This window comes from Dermacentor silvarum, chromosome 8 (genome assembly GCF_013339745.2).
Source record: "Dermacentor silvarum isolate Dsil-2018 chromosome 8, BIME_Dsil_1.4, whole genome shotgun sequence".
NCBI classification, from domain to species: Eukaryota; Metazoa; Arthropoda; class Arachnida; order Ixodida; family Ixodidae; genus Dermacentor; species Dermacentor silvarum.
The window spans coordinates 12670998-12691843 of record NC_051161.1 but is presented as its reverse complement, the minus strand read 5'-3'; the positions used below and the strand labels follow the sequence as shown (position 1 = coordinate 12691843).

Below are 20846 nucleotides of genomic sequence, written 5' to 3'. Positions count from 1 at the left end.
ACAATCTCCAAGGTGGCAAGGAGTTAAGAACCGCCTATCCAAACTACGTTTCGATCGTGAAAACTGGAGTAGCTGTTTATGTTGCCACAGGGAACTACGGCAGCGTATGCAGTAATTATAGTGAAAACGCCCCACCAGCACCCCGTTGCTCCACGGTCACTGCCGGGACGAACAGGGTTGCGACCTCGGACAGGCGGGAGATCCTGATATCGAACTGCATGGGACAGGGCCTTCCGTTGCCTCAGCCCAGGGGGGTGCGTACGGCGCAGTGTCACAAACAGGCACCGGGGAGGTGATGTCGGCCACACGTGACCGGCGTTCCCCACGTGCGAGTCCGTCCACGTTTATGTAGAGCGCGTGCGCGCTCAGCTTCCACAATGACGACGCGGACAATCCATTTAATGCGCCCGACACAGCCGCCTACGAGGTCCGGCGAGGCTCCGTCGTAGGCGGCCACCGATGGCCGAGCGCTCGCTTCGGTCTCCTCGGCGCCTTTGTGTGGGCCCCCGTCGCCCCGCTTAATCAAGACGTGCGCGCTGACCGGCGCGGCCACCGTGCTCGCCTCTCACCGAGCCATCATCCGCTCACCCGGAGGAAGAACAACAACAAAGATCCGCGTGGTTTATTATGGCGCTATTATGCTTTTGTCCCGGTTCACGCGTCGGGTCGTACACCCGCTTTTCACGACGGCGACGACGAGTTGGGGCTAATGAGTGCAGTGGGAAAGGAAGATTACGCTGTCTAGCGGGCCACCCACTTCCGACGGGGGCAAGCGCGTGGATCTCGCTATACCCCCTATGTTTCTAGCGTAGTCTTTCCGGCGGTCGCGTGCGTGCTTGCATGTGCGTGCGCACGTGTGTTAGTGCGTCTGAGATAGTGCGTACCGGAGGAATGGTAACTGACGGATGGACGGACATGTGGCCATTATCTTTACTTGTTTACAAGTTCGTTCACCGCTAGGCGTCCAGAAGTTGATACCAAGCACTTCCCCAAAAGGGTCGATATCGCGCATTGCTATCGTGCTTTGTCTCATCGACGCACACAAACAACCCGTCCAACTATTGCTTGTGCTCGGCGCCGTAGCGAAACGAAGTGGCGTTTTCGGTTGCATATCCCACCGTATGCTGTGCCTCTTATTTAAAACCAGGTACCTGCTCTGTGGTGTGTGACGAGCTTACAGTTACATAACGAAGTACGCGATAAAAAAAGATTTAACGGTAGCAAGGCATGGTTACAGCATAGCTTTCTGAGATTTTATACTTCCAGCCTTTCAACGTCAGCTATGTTGGTCTGACGCTGTGCAACGAAGATGAAAGCATGAAAACGCCCCGGATGCAATGTGGGCGGCGCCTTTATCTCTTGTCTTTTCTTGGCCTTGATTTTACGCTCGTAAAGGGTATGTGGCCCTATACAGGGTGTTTCCTTTAACTTGGGCCAAACTTTAAAAATATGCAAATAGCTACGTAGCTGGACAGAACCGAGGTAATGTTGTTTGCCGTCGCTTGGAGATACTCAGATTATATTTTGCATGCCGCCTAATTATATAATTAGGCTTAATTCAATAATCAACTTCTCAATTTTTATAATTAGATGAAAAGTGTCAATGAGAAAATTGTAGACAACACGAGAAACTCCCGATACAGCTGTCTGTTGCTCAATACCTGCTACATAAAAGTGTTTTTTCCAGCTTGAAAGATGCCCGCGAATACACGCAAAGTGCCTCGAGCGGAGAGTCGCACGGCAATTTTGCGTGTATTCGCGGGCTGCTTTCACGCTATGAAAAACACTTTTATGTAGCGCGTATTCAGCAAAAGAAAGCTGTATCAAAAGTTTTTCATTTTGCTCTACAATTTTCTCATTGGGACTTTTCATGTAATTATAATAATTGAGAATTTATTAATTATTAAGACTAATTATTGAATTAGGGGGAATTCAAAAAGTAATCTGAGTATCTCCAAGTGACCGCAAACAGTATTACCTTGGTTTTGTCCAGATACGTAGCATTTGCATATATTTACAGTTTAGCCCCAATTAAGTGAAACAGCGAATTTTCTAACCTCATCATCCCACCTGACTTTCTGCCGTCCTCGACTGCGCTTCCCTTCTCTTGGTATCCATTCTGTAACCCTAATGGTCCACCGGTTATCCATCCTACGCATTACATGGCCTGCCCAGCTCCATTTCTTCCGCTTAATGTCAACTAGAATATCGTCTACCCCCGTTTGTTCTCTGATCCACACCGCTCTCTTCCTGTCTCTTAACGTTACTCCTAAGATTTTTCGTTCCATTGCTCTTTGTGCGGTCCTTAACTTGTTCTCGAGCTTCTTTGTTAACCTCCAAGTTTCTGCCCCGTATGTTAGCACCGGTAGAATGCAATGATTGTACACTTTTCTTTTCAACGACAGTGGTAAGCTCCCAGTCAGGATTTGGCAATGCCTGCCGTATGCACTCCAACCTAATTTTATTCTTCTGTAAATTTCTTTCTCATGATCAGGGTCCCCTGTGAGTAATTGACCTAGATAAACATATTCCTTTACAGATTCTAGAGGCTGACTGGCGATCCTGAATTCTTGTTCCCTTGCCAAGCTATTGAACATTATTTTTGTCTTCTGCATATTCATCTTCAACCCAATTCTTGCACTTTCTCGATGAAGGTCCTCAATCATTTGTTGTAATTCCTCTCCATTGTTGCTCAATAGGACAATGTCATCTGCAAACCGAAGATTGCTGAGATATTCGCCATCGATCCTCACTCCTAATCCTTCCCAGTCTAAGAGCTTGAATACTTCTTCTAAGCATGCAGTGAATAGCATTGGAGAAATTGTGTCTCCTTGCCTGACCCCTTTCTTGATAGGTATCTTTCTGCTTTTCTTGTGGAGAACCAAGGTAGCTGTGGAATCATTGTAGATATTTGCCAAGATATTCACGTATGCCTCCTCCACTCCTTGATTACGCAATGCCTCTATGACTGCTGATATCTCTACTGAATCGAATGCCTTTTCATAATCTATGAAAGCCATATAGAGAGGTTGATTGTACTCCGCAGATTTCTCGATTACCTGATTGATGGCATGGATATGGTCCATCGTAGAATATCCCTTCCTGAAGCCAGCCTGTTCCCTTGGTTGACTGAAGTCAAGTGTTGTCCTGATTCTATTGGAAATTATCTTGGTGAATATTTTATACAATACTGAAAGCAAGCTAATGAGTCTGTAATTCTTCAGTTCTTTAACGTCTCCCTTCTTATGGATAAGTATAATGTTGGCGTTCTTCCAGCTCTCTGGTACACTTGAAGTTGTGAGGCATTGCGTATAAAGGGCCGCAAGCTTTTCAAGCATGATATCTCCTCCATCTTTGATTAAATCTACTGTTATTCCATCTTCTCCAGGCGCTTTTCCCCTGGTCATGTCTTTCAAGGCCCTTCTAACTTCATCGCTAGTTATAGAAGGAGCTTCTGTATCCGGTTCATCACTATTTCGAATGGAAGAAGCTTGGCTGTTTTGGCTACTGTACAGGTCAGTATAAAATTCTTCTGCTGCTTTTACTATGTCATCGAAATTGCTGATGATATTACCATGCTTATCTTTCAGTGCATACATCTTGCCTTGTCCTATGCCTAGTTTTCTTCTTACTGATTTCATGCTGCGTCCATATTTTACGGCTTCCTCAATTTTTCCCACGTTATAATTTCGAATATCCCTTACTTTCTTCTTGTTGATCAGTTTTGACAGTTCAGCGAATTCTATCTGATCTCTTGAGTTGGACACTTTCATGTTTTGTCGTTTCTTTATTAGGTCCTTTGTTTCTTGGGAGAGCTTCCCTACAGGTTGCTTTGGTGCCTTACCTCCCACTTCAATTGCTGCTTCTGAGATCAGCCTAGTTACGGTTTCGTTCATTATCTCTATGTTATCTTCATCTTCCTGTTCTAAAGCTGCATATTTGTTTGCGAGCACCAGCCTGAATTGGTCTGCTTTTACCCTAGGCGCAAGTTGGAATACGCTAGCGCAAGACAGGGGTAATTGGAGATCGCAGGGAGAGGCCTTCGTCCTGCAGTGGACATAAATATAGGCTGATGATGATGATGAAGTGAAACAGCATGTAGATAAGCAAAGGCACCTCTGCAATCGTCACAAGATCCATTACGAGTCCGCAATACTTTTCTGCAAAGATCTGTGTACTATGATGGACAATTTCCCTTGCACAGTGGGAACTCAGAACTCTGGTGGACTACACAGGATGTTTCATGCACCTAAAGAAAATTGTTATAAATAGTGCATTATTCTTGACCTTTTTTTTTTTTTGAACAAGCCAGAGCATATTCATTCTGTAAGGTTCTGAAGTTGGGAGCCTGTACGCTCGCGAAAGCAGTTTCTAGAACAGTTCAAGCCAGCTGCGAACAGTGATTAGATTGCTTCGCCAGAATATATTTCTTCAGCAGTGGTCATAATGTAAACACCAATACGCCAACGCACAAACTGGAATTCAGACACTTCATTAAAAATAAAAGAAAAAACCTGTTGCAGAATGTTTTATTATTTTTTTATTGGCTTCAAAGCGATGACACAGTCAATTCCCACCGCTTTCTCTGTCCACGCTGTCGAAGCATAAGCTGCAGCTAGATCCTGACGGTCAGTTTACAACAAAAACGTACTTCATTAAACAAGGACGCGACAGAAAATGTTTTAACGTTCTCGGTCAGCCCAGAAAAGAATGGCATACTTGCTGTCTCACACAGTAGCGCTGTTCTTCCATATGTTTGCTTAGAAAAGACGGCAAACGTATGTTAGACAAATCTTCAGACTTCACCTTTGACTTGTAACGCCTACCGTACCTTGCATGTCTCGACATGCGACCCACAAGTACAACAAACTTTTGCCCGTCCCTCTGACGCGTAGCACCTATTGTGCACATGAGGAGAGAAACAATTAGACTCCTCCGCTGTGTCTTCCGGTTGGCGATACAAGACTGACCCCTCAGACACGCGGGCCATGTGCAACTACGGAGATTACTCCTGGTGCACTCGCTCGTGAACTTCACCACGTTCGCAGTGCGCACAAGCGATAGTAGCCCTCGCGGCCTACCGCCACGTCTTCGTAACCTTTATCCTCGTGTCCGCTCTCACGTCAGTCTTTCCGTGTTCGCGGTTAGGGGCAACGACGCCGCATGTGCTCAGCCGGTGGACTGCAGGGCCGCGATGGTCATCGTTTTTGTACGCACGCATCTCGCCGCGTTCTCCCGTTGGCGCCCAGCGATTGTTGGCGGAGGCACGCTCACACACCCATGAGAACTTTCTTTTTACTGCGATAGCAATTATATGGACACTCCAAGCGAATTTTCGGCGTCGTCGTCTGCGTTGGCGCCGGAGTCGCCGTGTGCCTCTGCATATTATATGATGGGGGCTTTATTCTTAGACCACTGTATTGTGTCTGTCCATTTGGGACAGAATTTTCAGTGTAGTCAGCGGTATATGTATGCTACGTGACTGTCCATGCCGTATATGCGGGTTATATTGCTACACTATTTAATCACTGAAGTTGCTCACACCAGGTCTTACGTTCCCGACTAAATTATTCATCAGAATTTTGATAATGAACACCCACAATAAAATGTAATGAAACATATCATTCTTTTATCTTAAATCTTCTCAGACTAATAAGTAATAAAAGTGCAAAACAATATGAGTGTTTATACCTGAAAGTCATGCAATTTTACCGGTGCGGTTCTCTACGGGCTGCGCAGTGGTGCCTGTGGGATGTCATTACAGGCCCTAAATGGCGTGTTAAAGCTTTTAAGGGTGCCATAAATTTTGACGCATCCGCGTATGTCCCGTCCGCGTTCGTCGGACCCCCATACAAGGTGTTTCACGTAACTTCGGCCAAACTTCAAAAATATGCAAATGCCACGTAGCTGGACCGAACCAAGGTAATGTTTGCCGTCGCTTGGAGATGAGTTCATGAGAGTGGCTTGTTGGGCTAGTTGGTACATGGTTATACTTGGAATGCCAGCAAACTTGGAAGTAGAAAAAAATCGAGAAGAAGACATAGACAAAGTGACAGGAAGGTGGCTGGTGATAGGAGCTTGGAGATAGTCAGACTATTTTTTGCATTACCCCTAATTACATAATTAATTTTAATAAATCAACTTCTGAATTATTATAATTAGATGAAAAGTGAAAATGAGAAAATTGTAGGGCAACATGAAAAGCTCCTGATAAAGCGTTCTGTTAATCTATACGTGTTACGTAAAAGTGTTTTTCCGAGCGTGAAAGAAGCCCGCGAATACACGCAAAGCGCCTCCATCAACAAGTCGCGCGGCCAGCCAGGTCCGAGCTTCATAATATTTCATTTCATTTCCTTTATTTGTTCCTGAAGGGCCCAATGACATCTGGAGTTCTGGTGTTCTGGTAATTCTCTGGTGTTCATATATACAGACGTATATATGAACACCAGATAATTACACAACAGAAAATTTGACAGCCTATGGGATTACAACAGCTATGATAAGAAACCAAACCAAAACAAGAACAGCTTTCAACAAAAGTAAACATACATTCAAGATAAATACAGAGTAAAACAGCAGTTGATGGCGAACAGTAAAGGCGAAAAATTCATGGGGCATTATAAAGAACAAATTAAAAAGCCGGCGGATCCCAAGCCCAGTGGGAATCGATGTCATGCGAACCAGTGTGCGGCGAGCCTACCAAGTTAACGAAACGACCATGAGAGCACCAATTGAGACATAGGCGGTTCTTTCATGACCTACATGACACGGACGTCATGACATTCATGTCATGAGTCCCCAGGAGTCCATTTAGCTACACCTAAGAGACCTTGAGGCGAAAGCCTTAGCCATGCTCATGACTATGACTTCGACCATCAACCTTTAGCCTTTTCCTACACTTAGTACCACATCCGAACCCATTCCATTGGTTTTTGAGTGTTAATATTTTTTCGCTGAGTAATTCACATTTTTGTTGAGTCATTGACTATGACTTCTACCACAATCATTTAGTGTTTCCTTCACTTAGTGCCCACGTCCAAATCCATTTCAGTGGTTTTTGAGTATTAATCTTTTTTCGCTGAGTCATTGTCATGACCTACATGACACGCATGTCATGACATTCATGTCATGACCTATCACTTATGTTCCTCATACACTCCTGTCATACTATGCCAGTTTTAGTACCCACTAAGTTAACGAAACAACTATGAGAGCATCAAGACGTGACCGCTGTTTCATGACCTACATGACACACATGCCATGACATTCATGTCATGACATATCATTTATGTTCGTTATATACTCTTGTCATAGTACGCAAATTTTGGTACATACCAAGTTAACGAAACGACCATGCGAGCACATAGACGTAGGTGGATAGATAGATAGATAGATAGATAGATAGATAGATAGATAGATAGATAGATAGATAGATAGATAGATAGATAGATAGATAGATAGATAGATAGATAGATAGATAGATAGATAGATAGATAGATAGATAGATAGATAGATAGATAGATAGATACTGTCAAAGTAGCAAATGTCCGCTAAGAAATAAGACGAAACAAGCAACATATTGCGGAATGTAACATTAGACATGTTTTCAAGGTGTTCGGGATGTATCTGTTCAGGAGTGAGGCGTAGAAAGTTATGCGAAGTGAACAGATAGCTCACCGCGAAATGTGTTGCGGTTGGTGCATGAAACTATGCGATAGGGGAGGGCATTCCCCAGCACTATTATGCCGGAGGAAAATTAAGTGATCATAGATTATGTGTGACCGTCTACTGAATTGAATTGCATTCTGGGGTTTTACGTGCCAAAACCAAGATTTGATTATGAGGCACGGTGAAGGGGGGGGGGGGGGACTCCGAATTAATTTTGACCACTAGGAGATCTTTAACGTGCCCCCAATGCACGCGACACGGGCATTTTTGCATTTCGCCCCCATCGAAATGCGGCCGCCGCGGCCGGGATTTGGTTCCGCGACCTCGTGGTTAGCAGCGCAACAACATAGCCGCTAGTCCACCGCGGCGGCTGTGTGACCGTTTACACGAGCTATTGTTTGGCTATGGTTAATGCGAGGCGATACCCTAGATTGTGGTTTTAACAGCACATAGCGTGATTCGGGGTGATAGTAAAGAGATTGAAGCAGGCAGAGGCGTGACACGTCGCGCGACTCAACGGAAAGCAGGAATGATTTTTTTAGTTACGTAACGCTGACATACGAGTATTGAGAGATCATGACGCGAGTGGCTCGGTTTAGGTTTGATTATAGGCTTGCGGTTAGTTAATCCTGTGATAGGCACCAAATGGAAGACGCAAATTTTAGTTTTGGGCGGATGAATATTCGATAGGGAAGTTTCTTAACCTCAGGAAATGCTGCACTCCCGTTTCGCCGTAGGTAATCCAGTATTCGGGAAGCATTGAAACAGATAGTTTGGATGTGAGTTATCCATGTTTGCGATGATGCCTTCTAAACACCAAGGTATTTGTACGATGATGTGGTGTCTATTGGCAGTGATGGTTTGCTTACAATTAAATATTATTCATTTACGTTTGATAAGATTGAGAGTCATGTGCCATTTGTTGAGCCAATCGGCAATATCATGTAGGTCATTTAGTAAATGCGAGGTGCTGATATATGAATTAATTCGGTTGTAAATGACGCAATCGTACGCAAAAAATGGTAGCTTCATGGTAATTTTAGTCGGTATATCATTTATATATATATATATATTATAAATAACAATGGTGATAGACCAGCTCCCTAAGAAACGTCTGATGTTACAGCAGTTAGCGCAGAGCGATGATTATTAGCACATTAGAGTTGCTTTCGGTCTTTTAGAAAGTGTTCGAGCCATGATGCTAGATTCGGAGGTGAGCCAAGGTGAGACATTTTATGAAGTAGTAGAATATGCTTGACACGATCGAATGTCTTTGCAGAACTCTAAAGAAATAGCGTCTACTTGCATGTGCAGATTCATGTAGTGCAGGAAGTCATGAGTGAATTCGGCGAGCTGACATTCACACGAGAAATGCTTATCAAAATTCGTGTTGCTGTGGGTAGAAATCAACTTATTCAAGGTGGGTCATTAGACTAAGCGATGTAATGTGTTCCAGTAGCTTAGATGGAATGCTCTTTAGTGAAATCTGGTGGTAGTTACTAACGTTGGCGAGGTCTCCTGCTTTGGGAATTGGGATAATTTTGGGTTTTTTCCAGTCGTTGGGGAGATCACCTGAGTTTAATGATTGTGTGAATAATCAGCATAAGATCTGAGATGATACTGTAATAGTGTTCTTCAGGAGCTTATTCTTAATGTGGTCACAGCCTGCATACGAGGATAGTTCGACTTAATTAGCGTATTACCCTTTCAGTAATCATGATTTCAGGCATTTTCTGAATTAGGAATTGGGGGTAGGGTGGGTTCAGCAGAACAGGGTTAACAGTAGGAAACACTGATTAAAAGTAATTATTCAGAGCTGTTGGACAATGTTCACTTTTTTATTTTGTTTTCGTCGGCGTTAACGAGTTCCATGGCGTTAGTTCATGACTTAGTGGAGATTACACACCAGACACGAATTGCACGAATAACCCTTGCTTCCGTTAACTGACAGTGCTACACATTTGTCTAAAGCTCCGCACCACGATCGGGTTACTGAAGGAAAAAAAATGAAGAATAAAGCAAAACAGCAGCGCTGCGCGCAATTTATATTTTGCAGCGGAACCTTCAAAGGCATTTGTTCAACAAAATTAACAAAACGGCAGGCTTCAAACCTGGTATGCATTCTTTGCAGGTACAGGTTTTCCCCAACATTTATTTTTGCCTTTGCTTTCGCGAATGACGGGGAAGTAGTCGTAACGTTTCTGAAACTGTTATTTCATGGCAACATCGATCATTTGTTGACAAGAATTAGCCCACATTTACTTATATAATTATATAGATTTCAAAGCTTTACTATTCACAGATTTTATTTTATAATTATAAGAACAGCTTATACATGCCGAGTGTCACTTCGCAAACAATCTAAATTTAGCTACATGTACGTATACCCTGGCTCTGGTTCTTCCGGCTGTTAAAATGAGAGAAATACGAGACTTGCGAGAAGCAATAATGTGCATTCCTATATATATAGTGCGCTCAAAACTCATTGAAAGTGTTTAAATGAGGGGTTACTTTAAATTACTCGGTCTTGTTATTACGGATAGATACGTACAGACAGACACAGAGGGTCGCATTATTGCGGGTGAATATGTAAGTTGAACATGAACGATAAATATGGCGAAATGCAATTGGAATCGATAACTATATTGCTCATTATCGTTACCCTCATATTAAAAGTAGCCCGTACAAAAAAAAAAAAAAGTGGCAAACCTTAGTTCACATCACTTCCTTTCCTTCTTGTCTCTCTCTCTCTCTCCTATTGGCGGGAAAAGATTGCAGGACAAGGCCCCAAAATGACGTACAGCGCAGTCTCGTTAACCAACATTATTTTAAACATTATTTTCTTTGGCGGCGCCAGCCTTGCCATAGAACTTCAACCTAGTGCCCCGGTGGTGTTTTGAAGATTATCTGGATTTTGTAAGCTTTTTTTCTATCTTTAATGGCATGAATCAACATGAAATCTTGTTTTGGGGGCGTCAGATGGTCTTGGTCACAATAGTAACAATAACATAAACCCATTAGTCCTATAAAAGGCAGACAACCTCTGGTACAGCGGCGCTGCTCTATTGTATTGTGTCATTCTTGATTTTTTTTCTTTTTGTCATGGGGAAAACAGCAGAAATAGAAACACTGTGACAAGCTCGTATTTAAATGACCAATGAAACGGTACCTCGCCTAATTGCTAAGCAATGCTGTTTCTTCTATACCTTTATTGCGTTTCCAGGCGCTGGTCAAAGCGCAACATTAAGATACGAATTTTTCTTCAAGAGGCAGCTGGCTGGGGCGACATTTTTAAACTTTTTTTATTTTAATCTTTAATCTACCTTGTTTCTTCTAACCTTTTTTTTTTTCTATCTTTGAAAAGGAATGGAACGAATGTGCCGCAGGTGGTACCAATTCTTACCGTTAGGAAATTATCTTTCAGCTTCAGCACATTCATTGAATTACAATGACCACTCAGCTGAACGTCAACTAGGCTTCCTCTTGTAACTGCGCGCTCGTGTTGCGCGTGCATTTAAGGTGAGCCTCCACCCTTCTTCACCACGTCAAGACGACGTTGCGCCCGCCTGTTTTGCGCCCTTGGTCGCGATTATTGCGATTAAGGTCATGTGTCGTACATTTGCCCCGGTAGCAAGAGAAGGTATCAGGGCTGTCCACTGGCCGCATGCAAAAGAGGAGCGCCGCGTGCAGAAGAAGATACTGCAAAGCAGCTTCGAGCGAGCGTGAGGGGAGTGATCGCACGAGCGTGGGTCTGCGCTCTCTCCTGGCAGGAACCATTCTTCGCCAAAGAGAAAGGAGCGGGCGAAAGGAGAGGCGACGACCGAAACTAAGAGCTCCGTGTCCTCTCGCCCCCGCCAACCTGCACGTCGTCGCGCCGTCACTTTCCCCTTCTTCAAGCCTCCTTACAATGAGATGACCCGCAACAACGTCAGAGGGCTGGGGGTGAAAGAGGGGGGGTCGCGCCTCTCATCACCGCCTAGCGCGGGGCTGGGGTATATATACGGACGGCCATTCAGCCATGGCCACAAACCGCACCGCCATGGCTTCTCCGGGGATTAGGACGGGCAAGGTAGGCAGACGCATGTGTTGTTCCGGCGCCGTCGTCTCCTGACGGAAACGCGTGTTAGCGTGTGCGTCGACAAGCAGGGTCACGTGGATGCGAACAAGGATGCTTTTGTGACGGGACGGCGTGAGATGTTTGAAAGGGCAACGTTCTCCGGTGCTATCCACAGAAATCGATAGTCTCAGCGATTCAGTGGAATACGTGTTCTGGTCTGGTCGGAACTCGCAGTGCGCATTAGAAAACTATTTCCTCGTGGAGATATATTGGCTCAGAAACCTATTGGAATGTATCCCGTAGGACTGTTGAATGAAAACTACTAGATATGTACAACCTACCAGCACTTCGAGAGCACAAGCGCCCCCTTTTTCAGTATGCGATTCATAGTATGTATCGGTACATGCTATAACAGAGGCCGGAAAGTCGTGGTAGCCAGTGCATCATTCAGCGAAGGCCACATCTTAGATGGGAACAGCGCGAAAGACGCAACAAGTGAGCGGCAAATACAAACGAGCTCACAAAGCACGCTGTGTGTGTGTTTGCCACTTGCTTGACCCGTCATTCGCGCTGTCCTCTTCAAAGGTGTAAGCTTACAAACTAGCTCGGATTCAGACCTCTGGTAAGGCAGCCGGTCAATGGCAAGCATTGTTTATGAATCAAATCATTTACTGATCTGGTTTCAGGGATGCACGTATCTTGCCTAGGGTAACACGCCGCTCCGTATTTCCAGCCATGCTTCACAGTACTTGGCTCATTGGCGATCTGAATTTTTCTTCTATACCGAATGCTTGCAGAACACAGTGGATAAGAAAGTAAATTAAGATACGTGTACGCTTCTGCTGGATGAACTGAATTTTTATGCAGTGAGCAAGTAAGCAGAACATTTGGAAAGCATTATTTCTTAATTCGCTTTAAGCCCTAAAGGTTACCGCTCCTCGCAATATGAGGTATATACGCAGCTGAGAGAGAGCGCGAATCTTAAAGCATGCCGAGTTTTCCTTAGAAAAGTTGAGAACCCGTCAATGATAAAATAACTCCTCCAGGAGAAAGTTTATTAGGTGAGCTGGGGTTTTACGTTCATTTGTAATCGAATGATCGGATCTTAGGTGCAACAACAACCAGCAGATATAAAAATTGGCCTTCGATGTCATCACCGTGCTTCAAAAGTCCTCGTAATTTTAGAGCAGTTCTCAATAATAGCATTTATACATATGTTAAAATACCTTACACAGTGAGTGGTTCCTTAATACCTCATTATACGCAAGCGGTAAACCGCGTAACACCAATCGTCAATATTTTGTTAGTAACCAACAGAAAGCAAGATTCCTTCGCCATTGATATTGTAATGCAAGTTCTGATAAAATTGTCCACTCTCTCCTCGCTATCGCGGGGAAAACTAGCTTCTTAATGGGATCGTGTAGGGCTATCTCGTGCGCCTTAGCGGGGCTGCTGACGACGAAGCCAAGTGAAATGTATCGCTGTAAGTAAAGGAGGACCTCTTGGCATCCGTACCGAGTGCGGCATGACATCCGCGGATATTCCCAGAAGGTATACGTTACCAGAAGAGCGTGCGAAAACGATAATCATAAAAATGTTGAAGACAGGGCTGCTAGGGCAAAATATTATTGCAGTATCGGTCATGTATTTCAGTAGAATGCCCTTGATGCAATCATGCAAAGTCACCTCGTTAAACACGGCTGTCACAGAGCAGATTACATTCGTTATATATATAGCATGAGGAAGGTTGGTTCCCATAACGGTATGTTGTCCTTAGGCTACTCAGCAAATGGTAGTAAATTGAGCGTAAATAGAATTCGATTACTTTTGAGGGTCGCGGTTGCCGTCCTCTTTGTCGTCCCTTTATTCGTATCTCAGTCAGTTTTCTCCTTCCTATTCTCCCAAATTTCTCTTCTGAGTCGTAGCTATCTTGTGAAAGAAACATAGAAGGAAATCGACTCTCACGCCTCGAAATGATGTCGCAAGAAATCATTCTTCCATTGGGCAACTCTTAATTGTTAGTGACTCGCCCTCGACACAGTATTCACGGAGCCCTCTTTACCATCGCTCTTTCTTACTCCACCCTCCCCGCTACCAGAACGCGGCTCTACGTTTTCTGCCTGTCGTTCTTCATAACGAGATGTATTGCGCAACAGTTACGTGACGGATTATCTTCAGTCTTCTCTTCCCTCACCTTCTGTGCTCCTCGCAGCGGCGAGGAAAACAAAGCTGTTGTGAAAACACGAGGATTCCAGACAGCCCGGAGCGGGGCGTTTATATTCATCTTTCCTCGTGCAACACACTACGCTCCTCTCCCCGCCAAAAAAAACTGCGAGGGCACTGGCGTTTTTGTTAGCTCCACGACGGCCAGCGAACAGCGGCCCCGTTTCTATCAACAGTGATGTGCAGTCGGCCGTGACTGAGGAGGATCGGCGACATCGGAAGTGATTCTGCATGCATGAGTGTTCGCTACCGGCGCACAGCCGCCCCTTTGGCCATTCTTGTCGGCCCTCGCGGACGGAGCGCTCAGAAGCTCCGCTGCCGACCGTCCGCCACCGCGTTCCGAGCGTCGGTCCTTCCTACACTGGTCGCCCCTCTATGGTCCCTTTTGTGCCCGTTACACTGGCCGCTTACCTCTTTCCTCCGCCTTTCGAAGTTATTTTAATCAATGCCGCGTCGTTAACGGCTCACATTGTATCTCCTCAGCACCGGTTAACGAGCCGACAAAAGGGATTTCGTCTCTCCCGCTGGCCTAGGAAAAATAACCTCTATTATACCGTGCCTTGCGCTTTGTCTGCAGATATTGGTGCACGGAAGAAACGTAAGTAATGCTGTTCACTGATGGTCTCGTCAAGTTGGCTGGCGCCATGCATTTACACCTAGAGTTCTTTTTTTTCATGTTCTCGTCACTGAAGAAAAGATGTGTGCAGATTAAGCTCAAGAACTTGTATCACGAATACTTCTAGCCCCAGGACAAACAAGTGGAGCTCGTTTGTCATTGGGGTAGAAGTATTCCTGATTAGCTTGGATGTTTTGCAAGACGAAATACTTAGCCTATATTACCTTTTTATTTCAGGTGGTGACGTTTGTATTTCTAATACTCTTGGTAAACACCGCTCACTGCGAAGAAAAGAAAACAGAAACGAAAAAGAAAGTCGCTAAAACAGCTCTCGAGCCACTGAAGGCGTCAGCGACTGCACAGACAGGGTGGTATGAAGGTGCCGGCGGATCTTCATCCTGGTCTTCGGGAGGACAAAGCTACGGCGGGGGTGGCGGTACAGCTGGACTTGGTCCTTGGGCTGACTCCGGCAGCGGATCGTCGGGCATCGGCGGAGGAGCTGGTGGATCTGGACCATGGCTGATGCTGGCAAGGGCAATGGTGGTGGCGCTTTCGGTGGTGCTGGGACCGTGGGCCGACTCCGGAAGTAGTGGATTCGGCGGAGGTGCCGGACCATGGCAAAGCTCGGGTAAAGGCTCGGGTGGCGCTGGCTTCACATCGGGCGCCGGACCTTGGGCTGGCGCGGGAAAAGGATCGAGCGGTGGCTACGGAGGCAGTGCCGGCCTTGATTCATGGGCCGGAGCAGGGAAGACCGGTGGATTTGGTGGCTCTGGCAAGTCCTTCGGAGGAGGAGGAGCTGGCGTCGGACCGTGGGACCAAGCCGGAGGATTCGGTGGCGGCAAGATTGGCGGTAACGGCGGCGGTGGTGCATCGTGGACCCAGAACGGTGGCTTCGGGGCTAGTGGCAAAGAAACTGGATGGGACTTTTCACAAGGATCGAAATTCTCTGGTGGCACTGACTCCTGGGATCAAGGTGGTCTTGGTGGTGGGAAACTTGGTGGCTCCGGTGGTGGGGCATCGTGGTCGCAAGGACAATTAGGTGGCAACAAAGCAGGGTACGGGGGAGCTGTGTCGTGGGACCAAGGCGGCAAATCATTCTCCCAGAATGCTCAAAGTGGACCCTGGAGAGGCAAGACAGCTGTAGCTCAAGATTCGTGGACGCCGAGTGGTGCAGGAGGCTATGGAAAGACATCCGCTGCAGGCGTCGGCCCATGGGCTCAAGGTGCAGGGGCAGGAAAAGGATTCGGTGCTGCCGATGCTTGGCTTCAAGACAGTCCGGCAAGTGCAGGTCCGTGGGCACAAGGCGGAACCGGAAATGGCAAGCCAGCAACCGGAGCCGGTCCCTGGGCGCAAGGAGGGAGTGGTAATGGCAAGGCGAGCTACGGATCTGGGCCTTGGTACGGAAGCTTTGCTGGTGGTAAAGGTGGGAATGGAGGCGGCGCTGCCTCTTGGGCCAATGGCGGAAACGGTGCCGGAGGAAAGAAGATATCATCGCCAGGCCCTTGGGACTCGGGAAGTTTCGGAGGCGCTGCCAAGGGAGGAGCGGGACCTTGGGCACAAGGGGGAAGTGGATATGGAACTGGTGGTACTAAGAGCTTTGGTGGGCCAGGACCATGGGCCGGTGCAGGAAACGGTGCAGGACCTAAAAGCGTTGGTGGGCCAGCACCCTGGGCAGGTGCAGGAAATGGTGCAGGAAACGGTGCAGGACCTAAGAGCTTTGGCGGGCCAGGGCCCTGGGCAGGTGCAGGAAATGGTGCAGGAAACGGCGCAGGATCTAAGAGCTTTGGGGGGGCCAGCACCATGGGCAGGTGCAGGAAATGGTGCAGGAACGGTGCAGGACCTAAGAGCTTTGGCGGGCCAGGGCCCTGGGCAGGTGCAGGAAATGGTGCAGGAAACGGTGCAGGACCTAAGAGCTTTGGCGGGCCAGGGCCCTGGGCAGGTGCAGGAAATGGTGCAGGAAACGGTGCAGGACCTAAGAGCTTTGGCGGGCCAGGGCCCTGGGCAGGTGCAGGAAACGGTGCAGGAAACGGTGCAGGACCTAAGAGCTTTGGCGGGTCAGGGCCTTGGGCAGGCGCAGCTAACGGTGGAGGGCCAAAGAGCTATGGTGGCGCAGGACCATGGGCAGGCGCAGGAAACGGCGGTGGTTCTAAATTGAGCTCTGGAGGTGCATCGTGGGACCAAGGAGGATATGGTGGAAACGGAAGAACAGCTGGACCCAAACCATGTGCCTGGAGCAGGTGGTAATGGTGCTGGTGGCGGATCTTGGGCCGGTCAGGGCAGCTACGGTGGAGGTGCACCGGGACCTTGGGACAACGGCAAGGGAGCTGGTGCTGGAGCGTCATGGGACCAAGGAGGCTTCGGTGGTGGCAAGGGAGCAGCGCCTGGCCCATGGGCTGGAAAAGGAAAGTCTAATGGATTTTCTCAGCCAGATCTTGGAGGAGTCCCTGTCTCCGCAGGTCCTTGGGATCAGGGATCGTATGGAGGGGCTGTAAAGGGAGGCGGTGGAGCAGGCCCATGGGACAGCGGAAGCGTTGAGGGGAGGAAAAGGTGTGCCTGGTGGTCCCTGGGCTGGGGCTGGAGGCAATGGAAAAGTATCTGGTGGACTCGGAGGAGGACCTTGGGCTCAAGGAGGGCGTAGGATCAGGCGGTTCTGTCCGGGACCTTGGGATCAGGGAGGATATGGTACGAAAAAGGGTGGGAATGGTGGTGGAGCAGTTGGCCCATGGGACTCCTCCTCAAAGTTTAATGGCGCGGGCGCCTCTTGGAGTGGAAACGAAATAATGGCTTTGGCGGGGGCAAAGGTTTTGGCAATGGTGGCAGCTCGTGGTCTCAAAACGGCAAATTTGGAGGTGGAAGTACCGGCGTTTCTTGGACGCAGACAATGTTTGGAGGCACTGGAAGTGGGCCATGGCAACAAGGCGGTTATGGTGGTCAGGATTCTTGGGCTGCAAAGGGCGGTAATGGTAACGGTAAATTTGGTAGTGGTGGTGCCGGACCTGGCAAGGTGCCGGTGGTGGAGGAGACGGCGGCGGTTGGCAGGCCGACCAGGGAAGCGTTGGCGTATGGATCGGAGATGTCAGTCAGAAGGGCAGAGGCAGCTTCGGCCCGCAGGCTGGAGGAAGACGAAAGAATAATTACCTGCCGTCCCAAGGTGGCGCTAGCTGGGATGGACAGGCAGGGGGGCAAAACGGTGGTGGTGCAGGTGGTGGCTGGGATGGCGGGCGCATTCCAGAAAGGTCGTGGGGGATTTGGTGGGGGGCAGAGAGGCGGGGCGTAGGGTAAAGTTCAGTGGAGCTTCAGCAGAAGCGATCCATGGGCACAACCACAAACCTGGTCAGGTTCCTGGACGACGGATGGAGCAGCGCAGCAATACAATTCGGCGGGAGTCGGGCAGATGATGTTCGGCGGTGTAGCAGATTGGATGACGGCAGGCAAGTACAGCGCCAAGTACCGGAGGAAGTGGTGGCGGAGGAGGATGGCAGCAGCAGCTTGGAGCTGGCAGCCGGGGCTCCTGGAGTGTGAGGCGGTGGTAACAAGTGGTGACCAGACATCACGCATATTGCGTGATCTTTGGTTAGTGCCTCTCGGCTTTCATTCACTGCTGATTCTGAAATCTCATTTATTTTGCGCAATATCGATCTTTCCCTGTTTGACACAGAATAGCATCAGGCTTTAGGAAATGCATATTATTTTTTAAGTGTGACACTTCCGATGTTATGTGAAATGGTTGTCAGACCTTTATGTCAAAGCAAGCCATATCTTTAAACAACTTGAAATATTTAGACATAAGTTTGGTTAGTAATTTTTTTACATTCCCGGCTTCTTTCAGGGTTAGCGAGTGCATCCGAACTTTCATTGGGGTTAGATTAGGACAGCGAATTGCATAACGATGAAGAAATTCTATGCGATAAGAATGGTTAGATAGCAAAGATTCTCTCTGGAATTAAACGTTGAGAAGAAATTGTACGAAACTATCACAAACTAGTCAGAACTATGGTGGTCTCAAACTGTTGCAATCTTAAAGCAACCGCTCATAATTTCTTCCAATTCACGAGAAAGAAACTAACCCGGGACGCCTTTACAGATTAACATAGGCGTAAAGGCAGTCACCATGTTTTTAATAACTTACGTTGCATTCATGAGGCAAACTAGTAGCGCGACAGTAGAACTGGGCACGAAAGCAAATAATGCCGAAACACGGACTCCTTTCTCTTCATAGTCCAGTTATACTTTCATGCTGGTAGTTCACTTATGTCCAACCAACTAGCCCAAACCTGCAGCCTGCTTAGAAAGCAAACGTAAGTGGGTTCGATTGCTGAGCATAATTTTTCTATCATTTACAACAATGACGTTACGCCATGGAAAACGCTTTACTGTTTTAGTCTATTAAGCTGCTTTTGTGACTTCATAATTAAGCGCTTAATCAATTTACTCATTTTCCTTTCTGGACAGATGCCATGAACCATCAAGCTTTTGAAGAAGGGACGCCGTCTGTCGGCATGCAATGGATCATCGTCGATTGAAAGCAATATTCTGCGCAGCTATTATCGTGTTTTGTCTAAAGCGATGCTGTAATGTATAAAATTTTAAAATGATTCAGTTGTACAATTGCTTAGTAATATTGTACTGACACGCATCTTTATCGCAATCATGATAATCAACTTCGCTAAAGACATCGTGCACATTTAAATACAAGATAGTTATGTTCAATTGAGTGTTGTCTGTGTTATTCAGCTGAATGGTATTTATTTTCGCATACTCGAGTCGCCCTGTACCATAAGAGTTTTATCATCTGTTGGTTGTATGTGTGCCAAGACTGATTTTGTCCTGTTGACAGGATGGCAAACATCATGCTTTACAGTTTTTAGGTGTGCTGGCTATCGTTGTACTTCTTTGTTGTTGCATCAAGCCACAGCACGTTTGTTGATGTTCAGATGTATTCTGTGTGATTTGTTAACTACAACAGGCGCACGCAAGCTGCGTTCTCGGCGCCTGTGTTCGTTTGTAGCTGAATAAATAAAACTGCAAACGGAAATACTCGCTTTGTTGTTATTATCCTTGTCGTTCAATTATTATTGCGTAGTATTTCGCCTTAGTTATGTTCCATTAAAGCAACCCTAGAGTTCAACAAAGCGGACATTGTGAACGAGTGAGACGCGACTTACAAGTGCACATTGTCCACTTGAGACAGAAAGCACATTCCGTCAGTCCGTGGTTGAGAAAGCTATAGCTAATAAGGGCGAATGATGTGAGCACGCTATGTAGCGAGTTACTTTTGCATACAGTGACAATGAAAGCCGACAGTACGGCCCATGCGCTTCGTAGCTTCAGCAAATGGTGGTTGGCGAACTCACTGCAGTCGTGGTGTGACCTCATTCACTCGTTTATGCTGCTGATACAAAAGCACAACGTCTTTTGAAAAGCACGCCTTCTTCCTCACGCAGTCGTTAACAGATCGCCGTCCTTGTCGCCAGCATGAAAGAGGGCATGCATTTGTGATTTTCCAGTGAGAAGAACGAACTGCATTTTATTGTTATGGAGATGTGTGCGAGTAGCCCAGGAGGAACGAATGCGTGTTGTGGTGGACAAACGCCAGCAGCTACTCGCAGAGCAGTTACGCAGGTCGCACGCCCGGACCGTTTTCTGAGCACAGTAACCGCATTTACGAGCCATTGTGCGCATGCTTATTCCTGACTGATAGTTCAATGCATAGTTGTCAACTGTAGGGGGCGTACTGACATGCACAATAAAGATATCGTGGTTTCATGGTGTCCACGATAGCAACTGTTCGTCACCGCCACACGATTGTGCAGTCTATCCGACACCTACCTCTATGTCATATCTTTGCTCGAAATGCGACAACAAATAGGCACAGGAAGAACACACGAAGCCCAGGGATAAATTAACAGCACATTTATTAGATTAAAAGCGCGTACATGCATAGAGAGACGAAGGAACGAACTGACGACATTATTAACGAATAAGTGAATCCATGGAACCGTGTGTTAACAACCATGCGAACGCAGACATAAGATGGAAGTTCCCTATAGAAACAGTCAACTTCCGTCTAGATTATATAGTAGCGTTATTACGTACAGTTTACACGCAATGAAAGCACAAATGGGTGAATTCCTTGCGCTAATTCTTTCCAAGAATAATGTTAGAAAGCTTTTATTACGTCGTGGCTCACTTGACATTGCTCGGGAAGAAATGTGTATTTTGAAAAGCTGGCTGGGCATGGTAATTACTGTAGCGTTTTGCAATGCGAGCGTTCTAATTATC

The 20846-nt window shown here is 46.8% G+C and overlaps 2 protein-coding genes across 2 annotated transcripts; both read left to right on the top strand.

Moving 5' to 3' along the window:
• Positions 1 to 11686: 11686 nt before the first annotated feature.
• Positions 11687 to 16408, top strand: LOC119461950 (uncharacterized). The gene is made up of 3 exons (XM_049672336.1): positions 11687 to 11737; positions 14802 to 16301; positions 16373 to 16408. Exons 1-3 carry the CDS (start codon positions 11687 to 11689, stop codon positions 16406 to 16408), a joined length of 1587 nt encoding a protein of 528 aa, XP_049528293.1.
• Positions 16409 to 17147: 739 nt separating this feature from the next.
• On the top strand, positions 17148 to 17841 carry LOC119461949 (uncharacterized). The gene is made up of 2 exons (XM_037723311.1): positions 17148 to 17246; positions 17443 to 17841. The coding sequence occupies exons 1-2, from the start codon at positions 17148 to 17150 to the stop codon at positions 17839 to 17841; spliced, it is 498 nt and encodes a 165-aa protein (XP_037579239.1).
• Positions 17842 to 20846: the final 3005 nt, after the last annotated feature.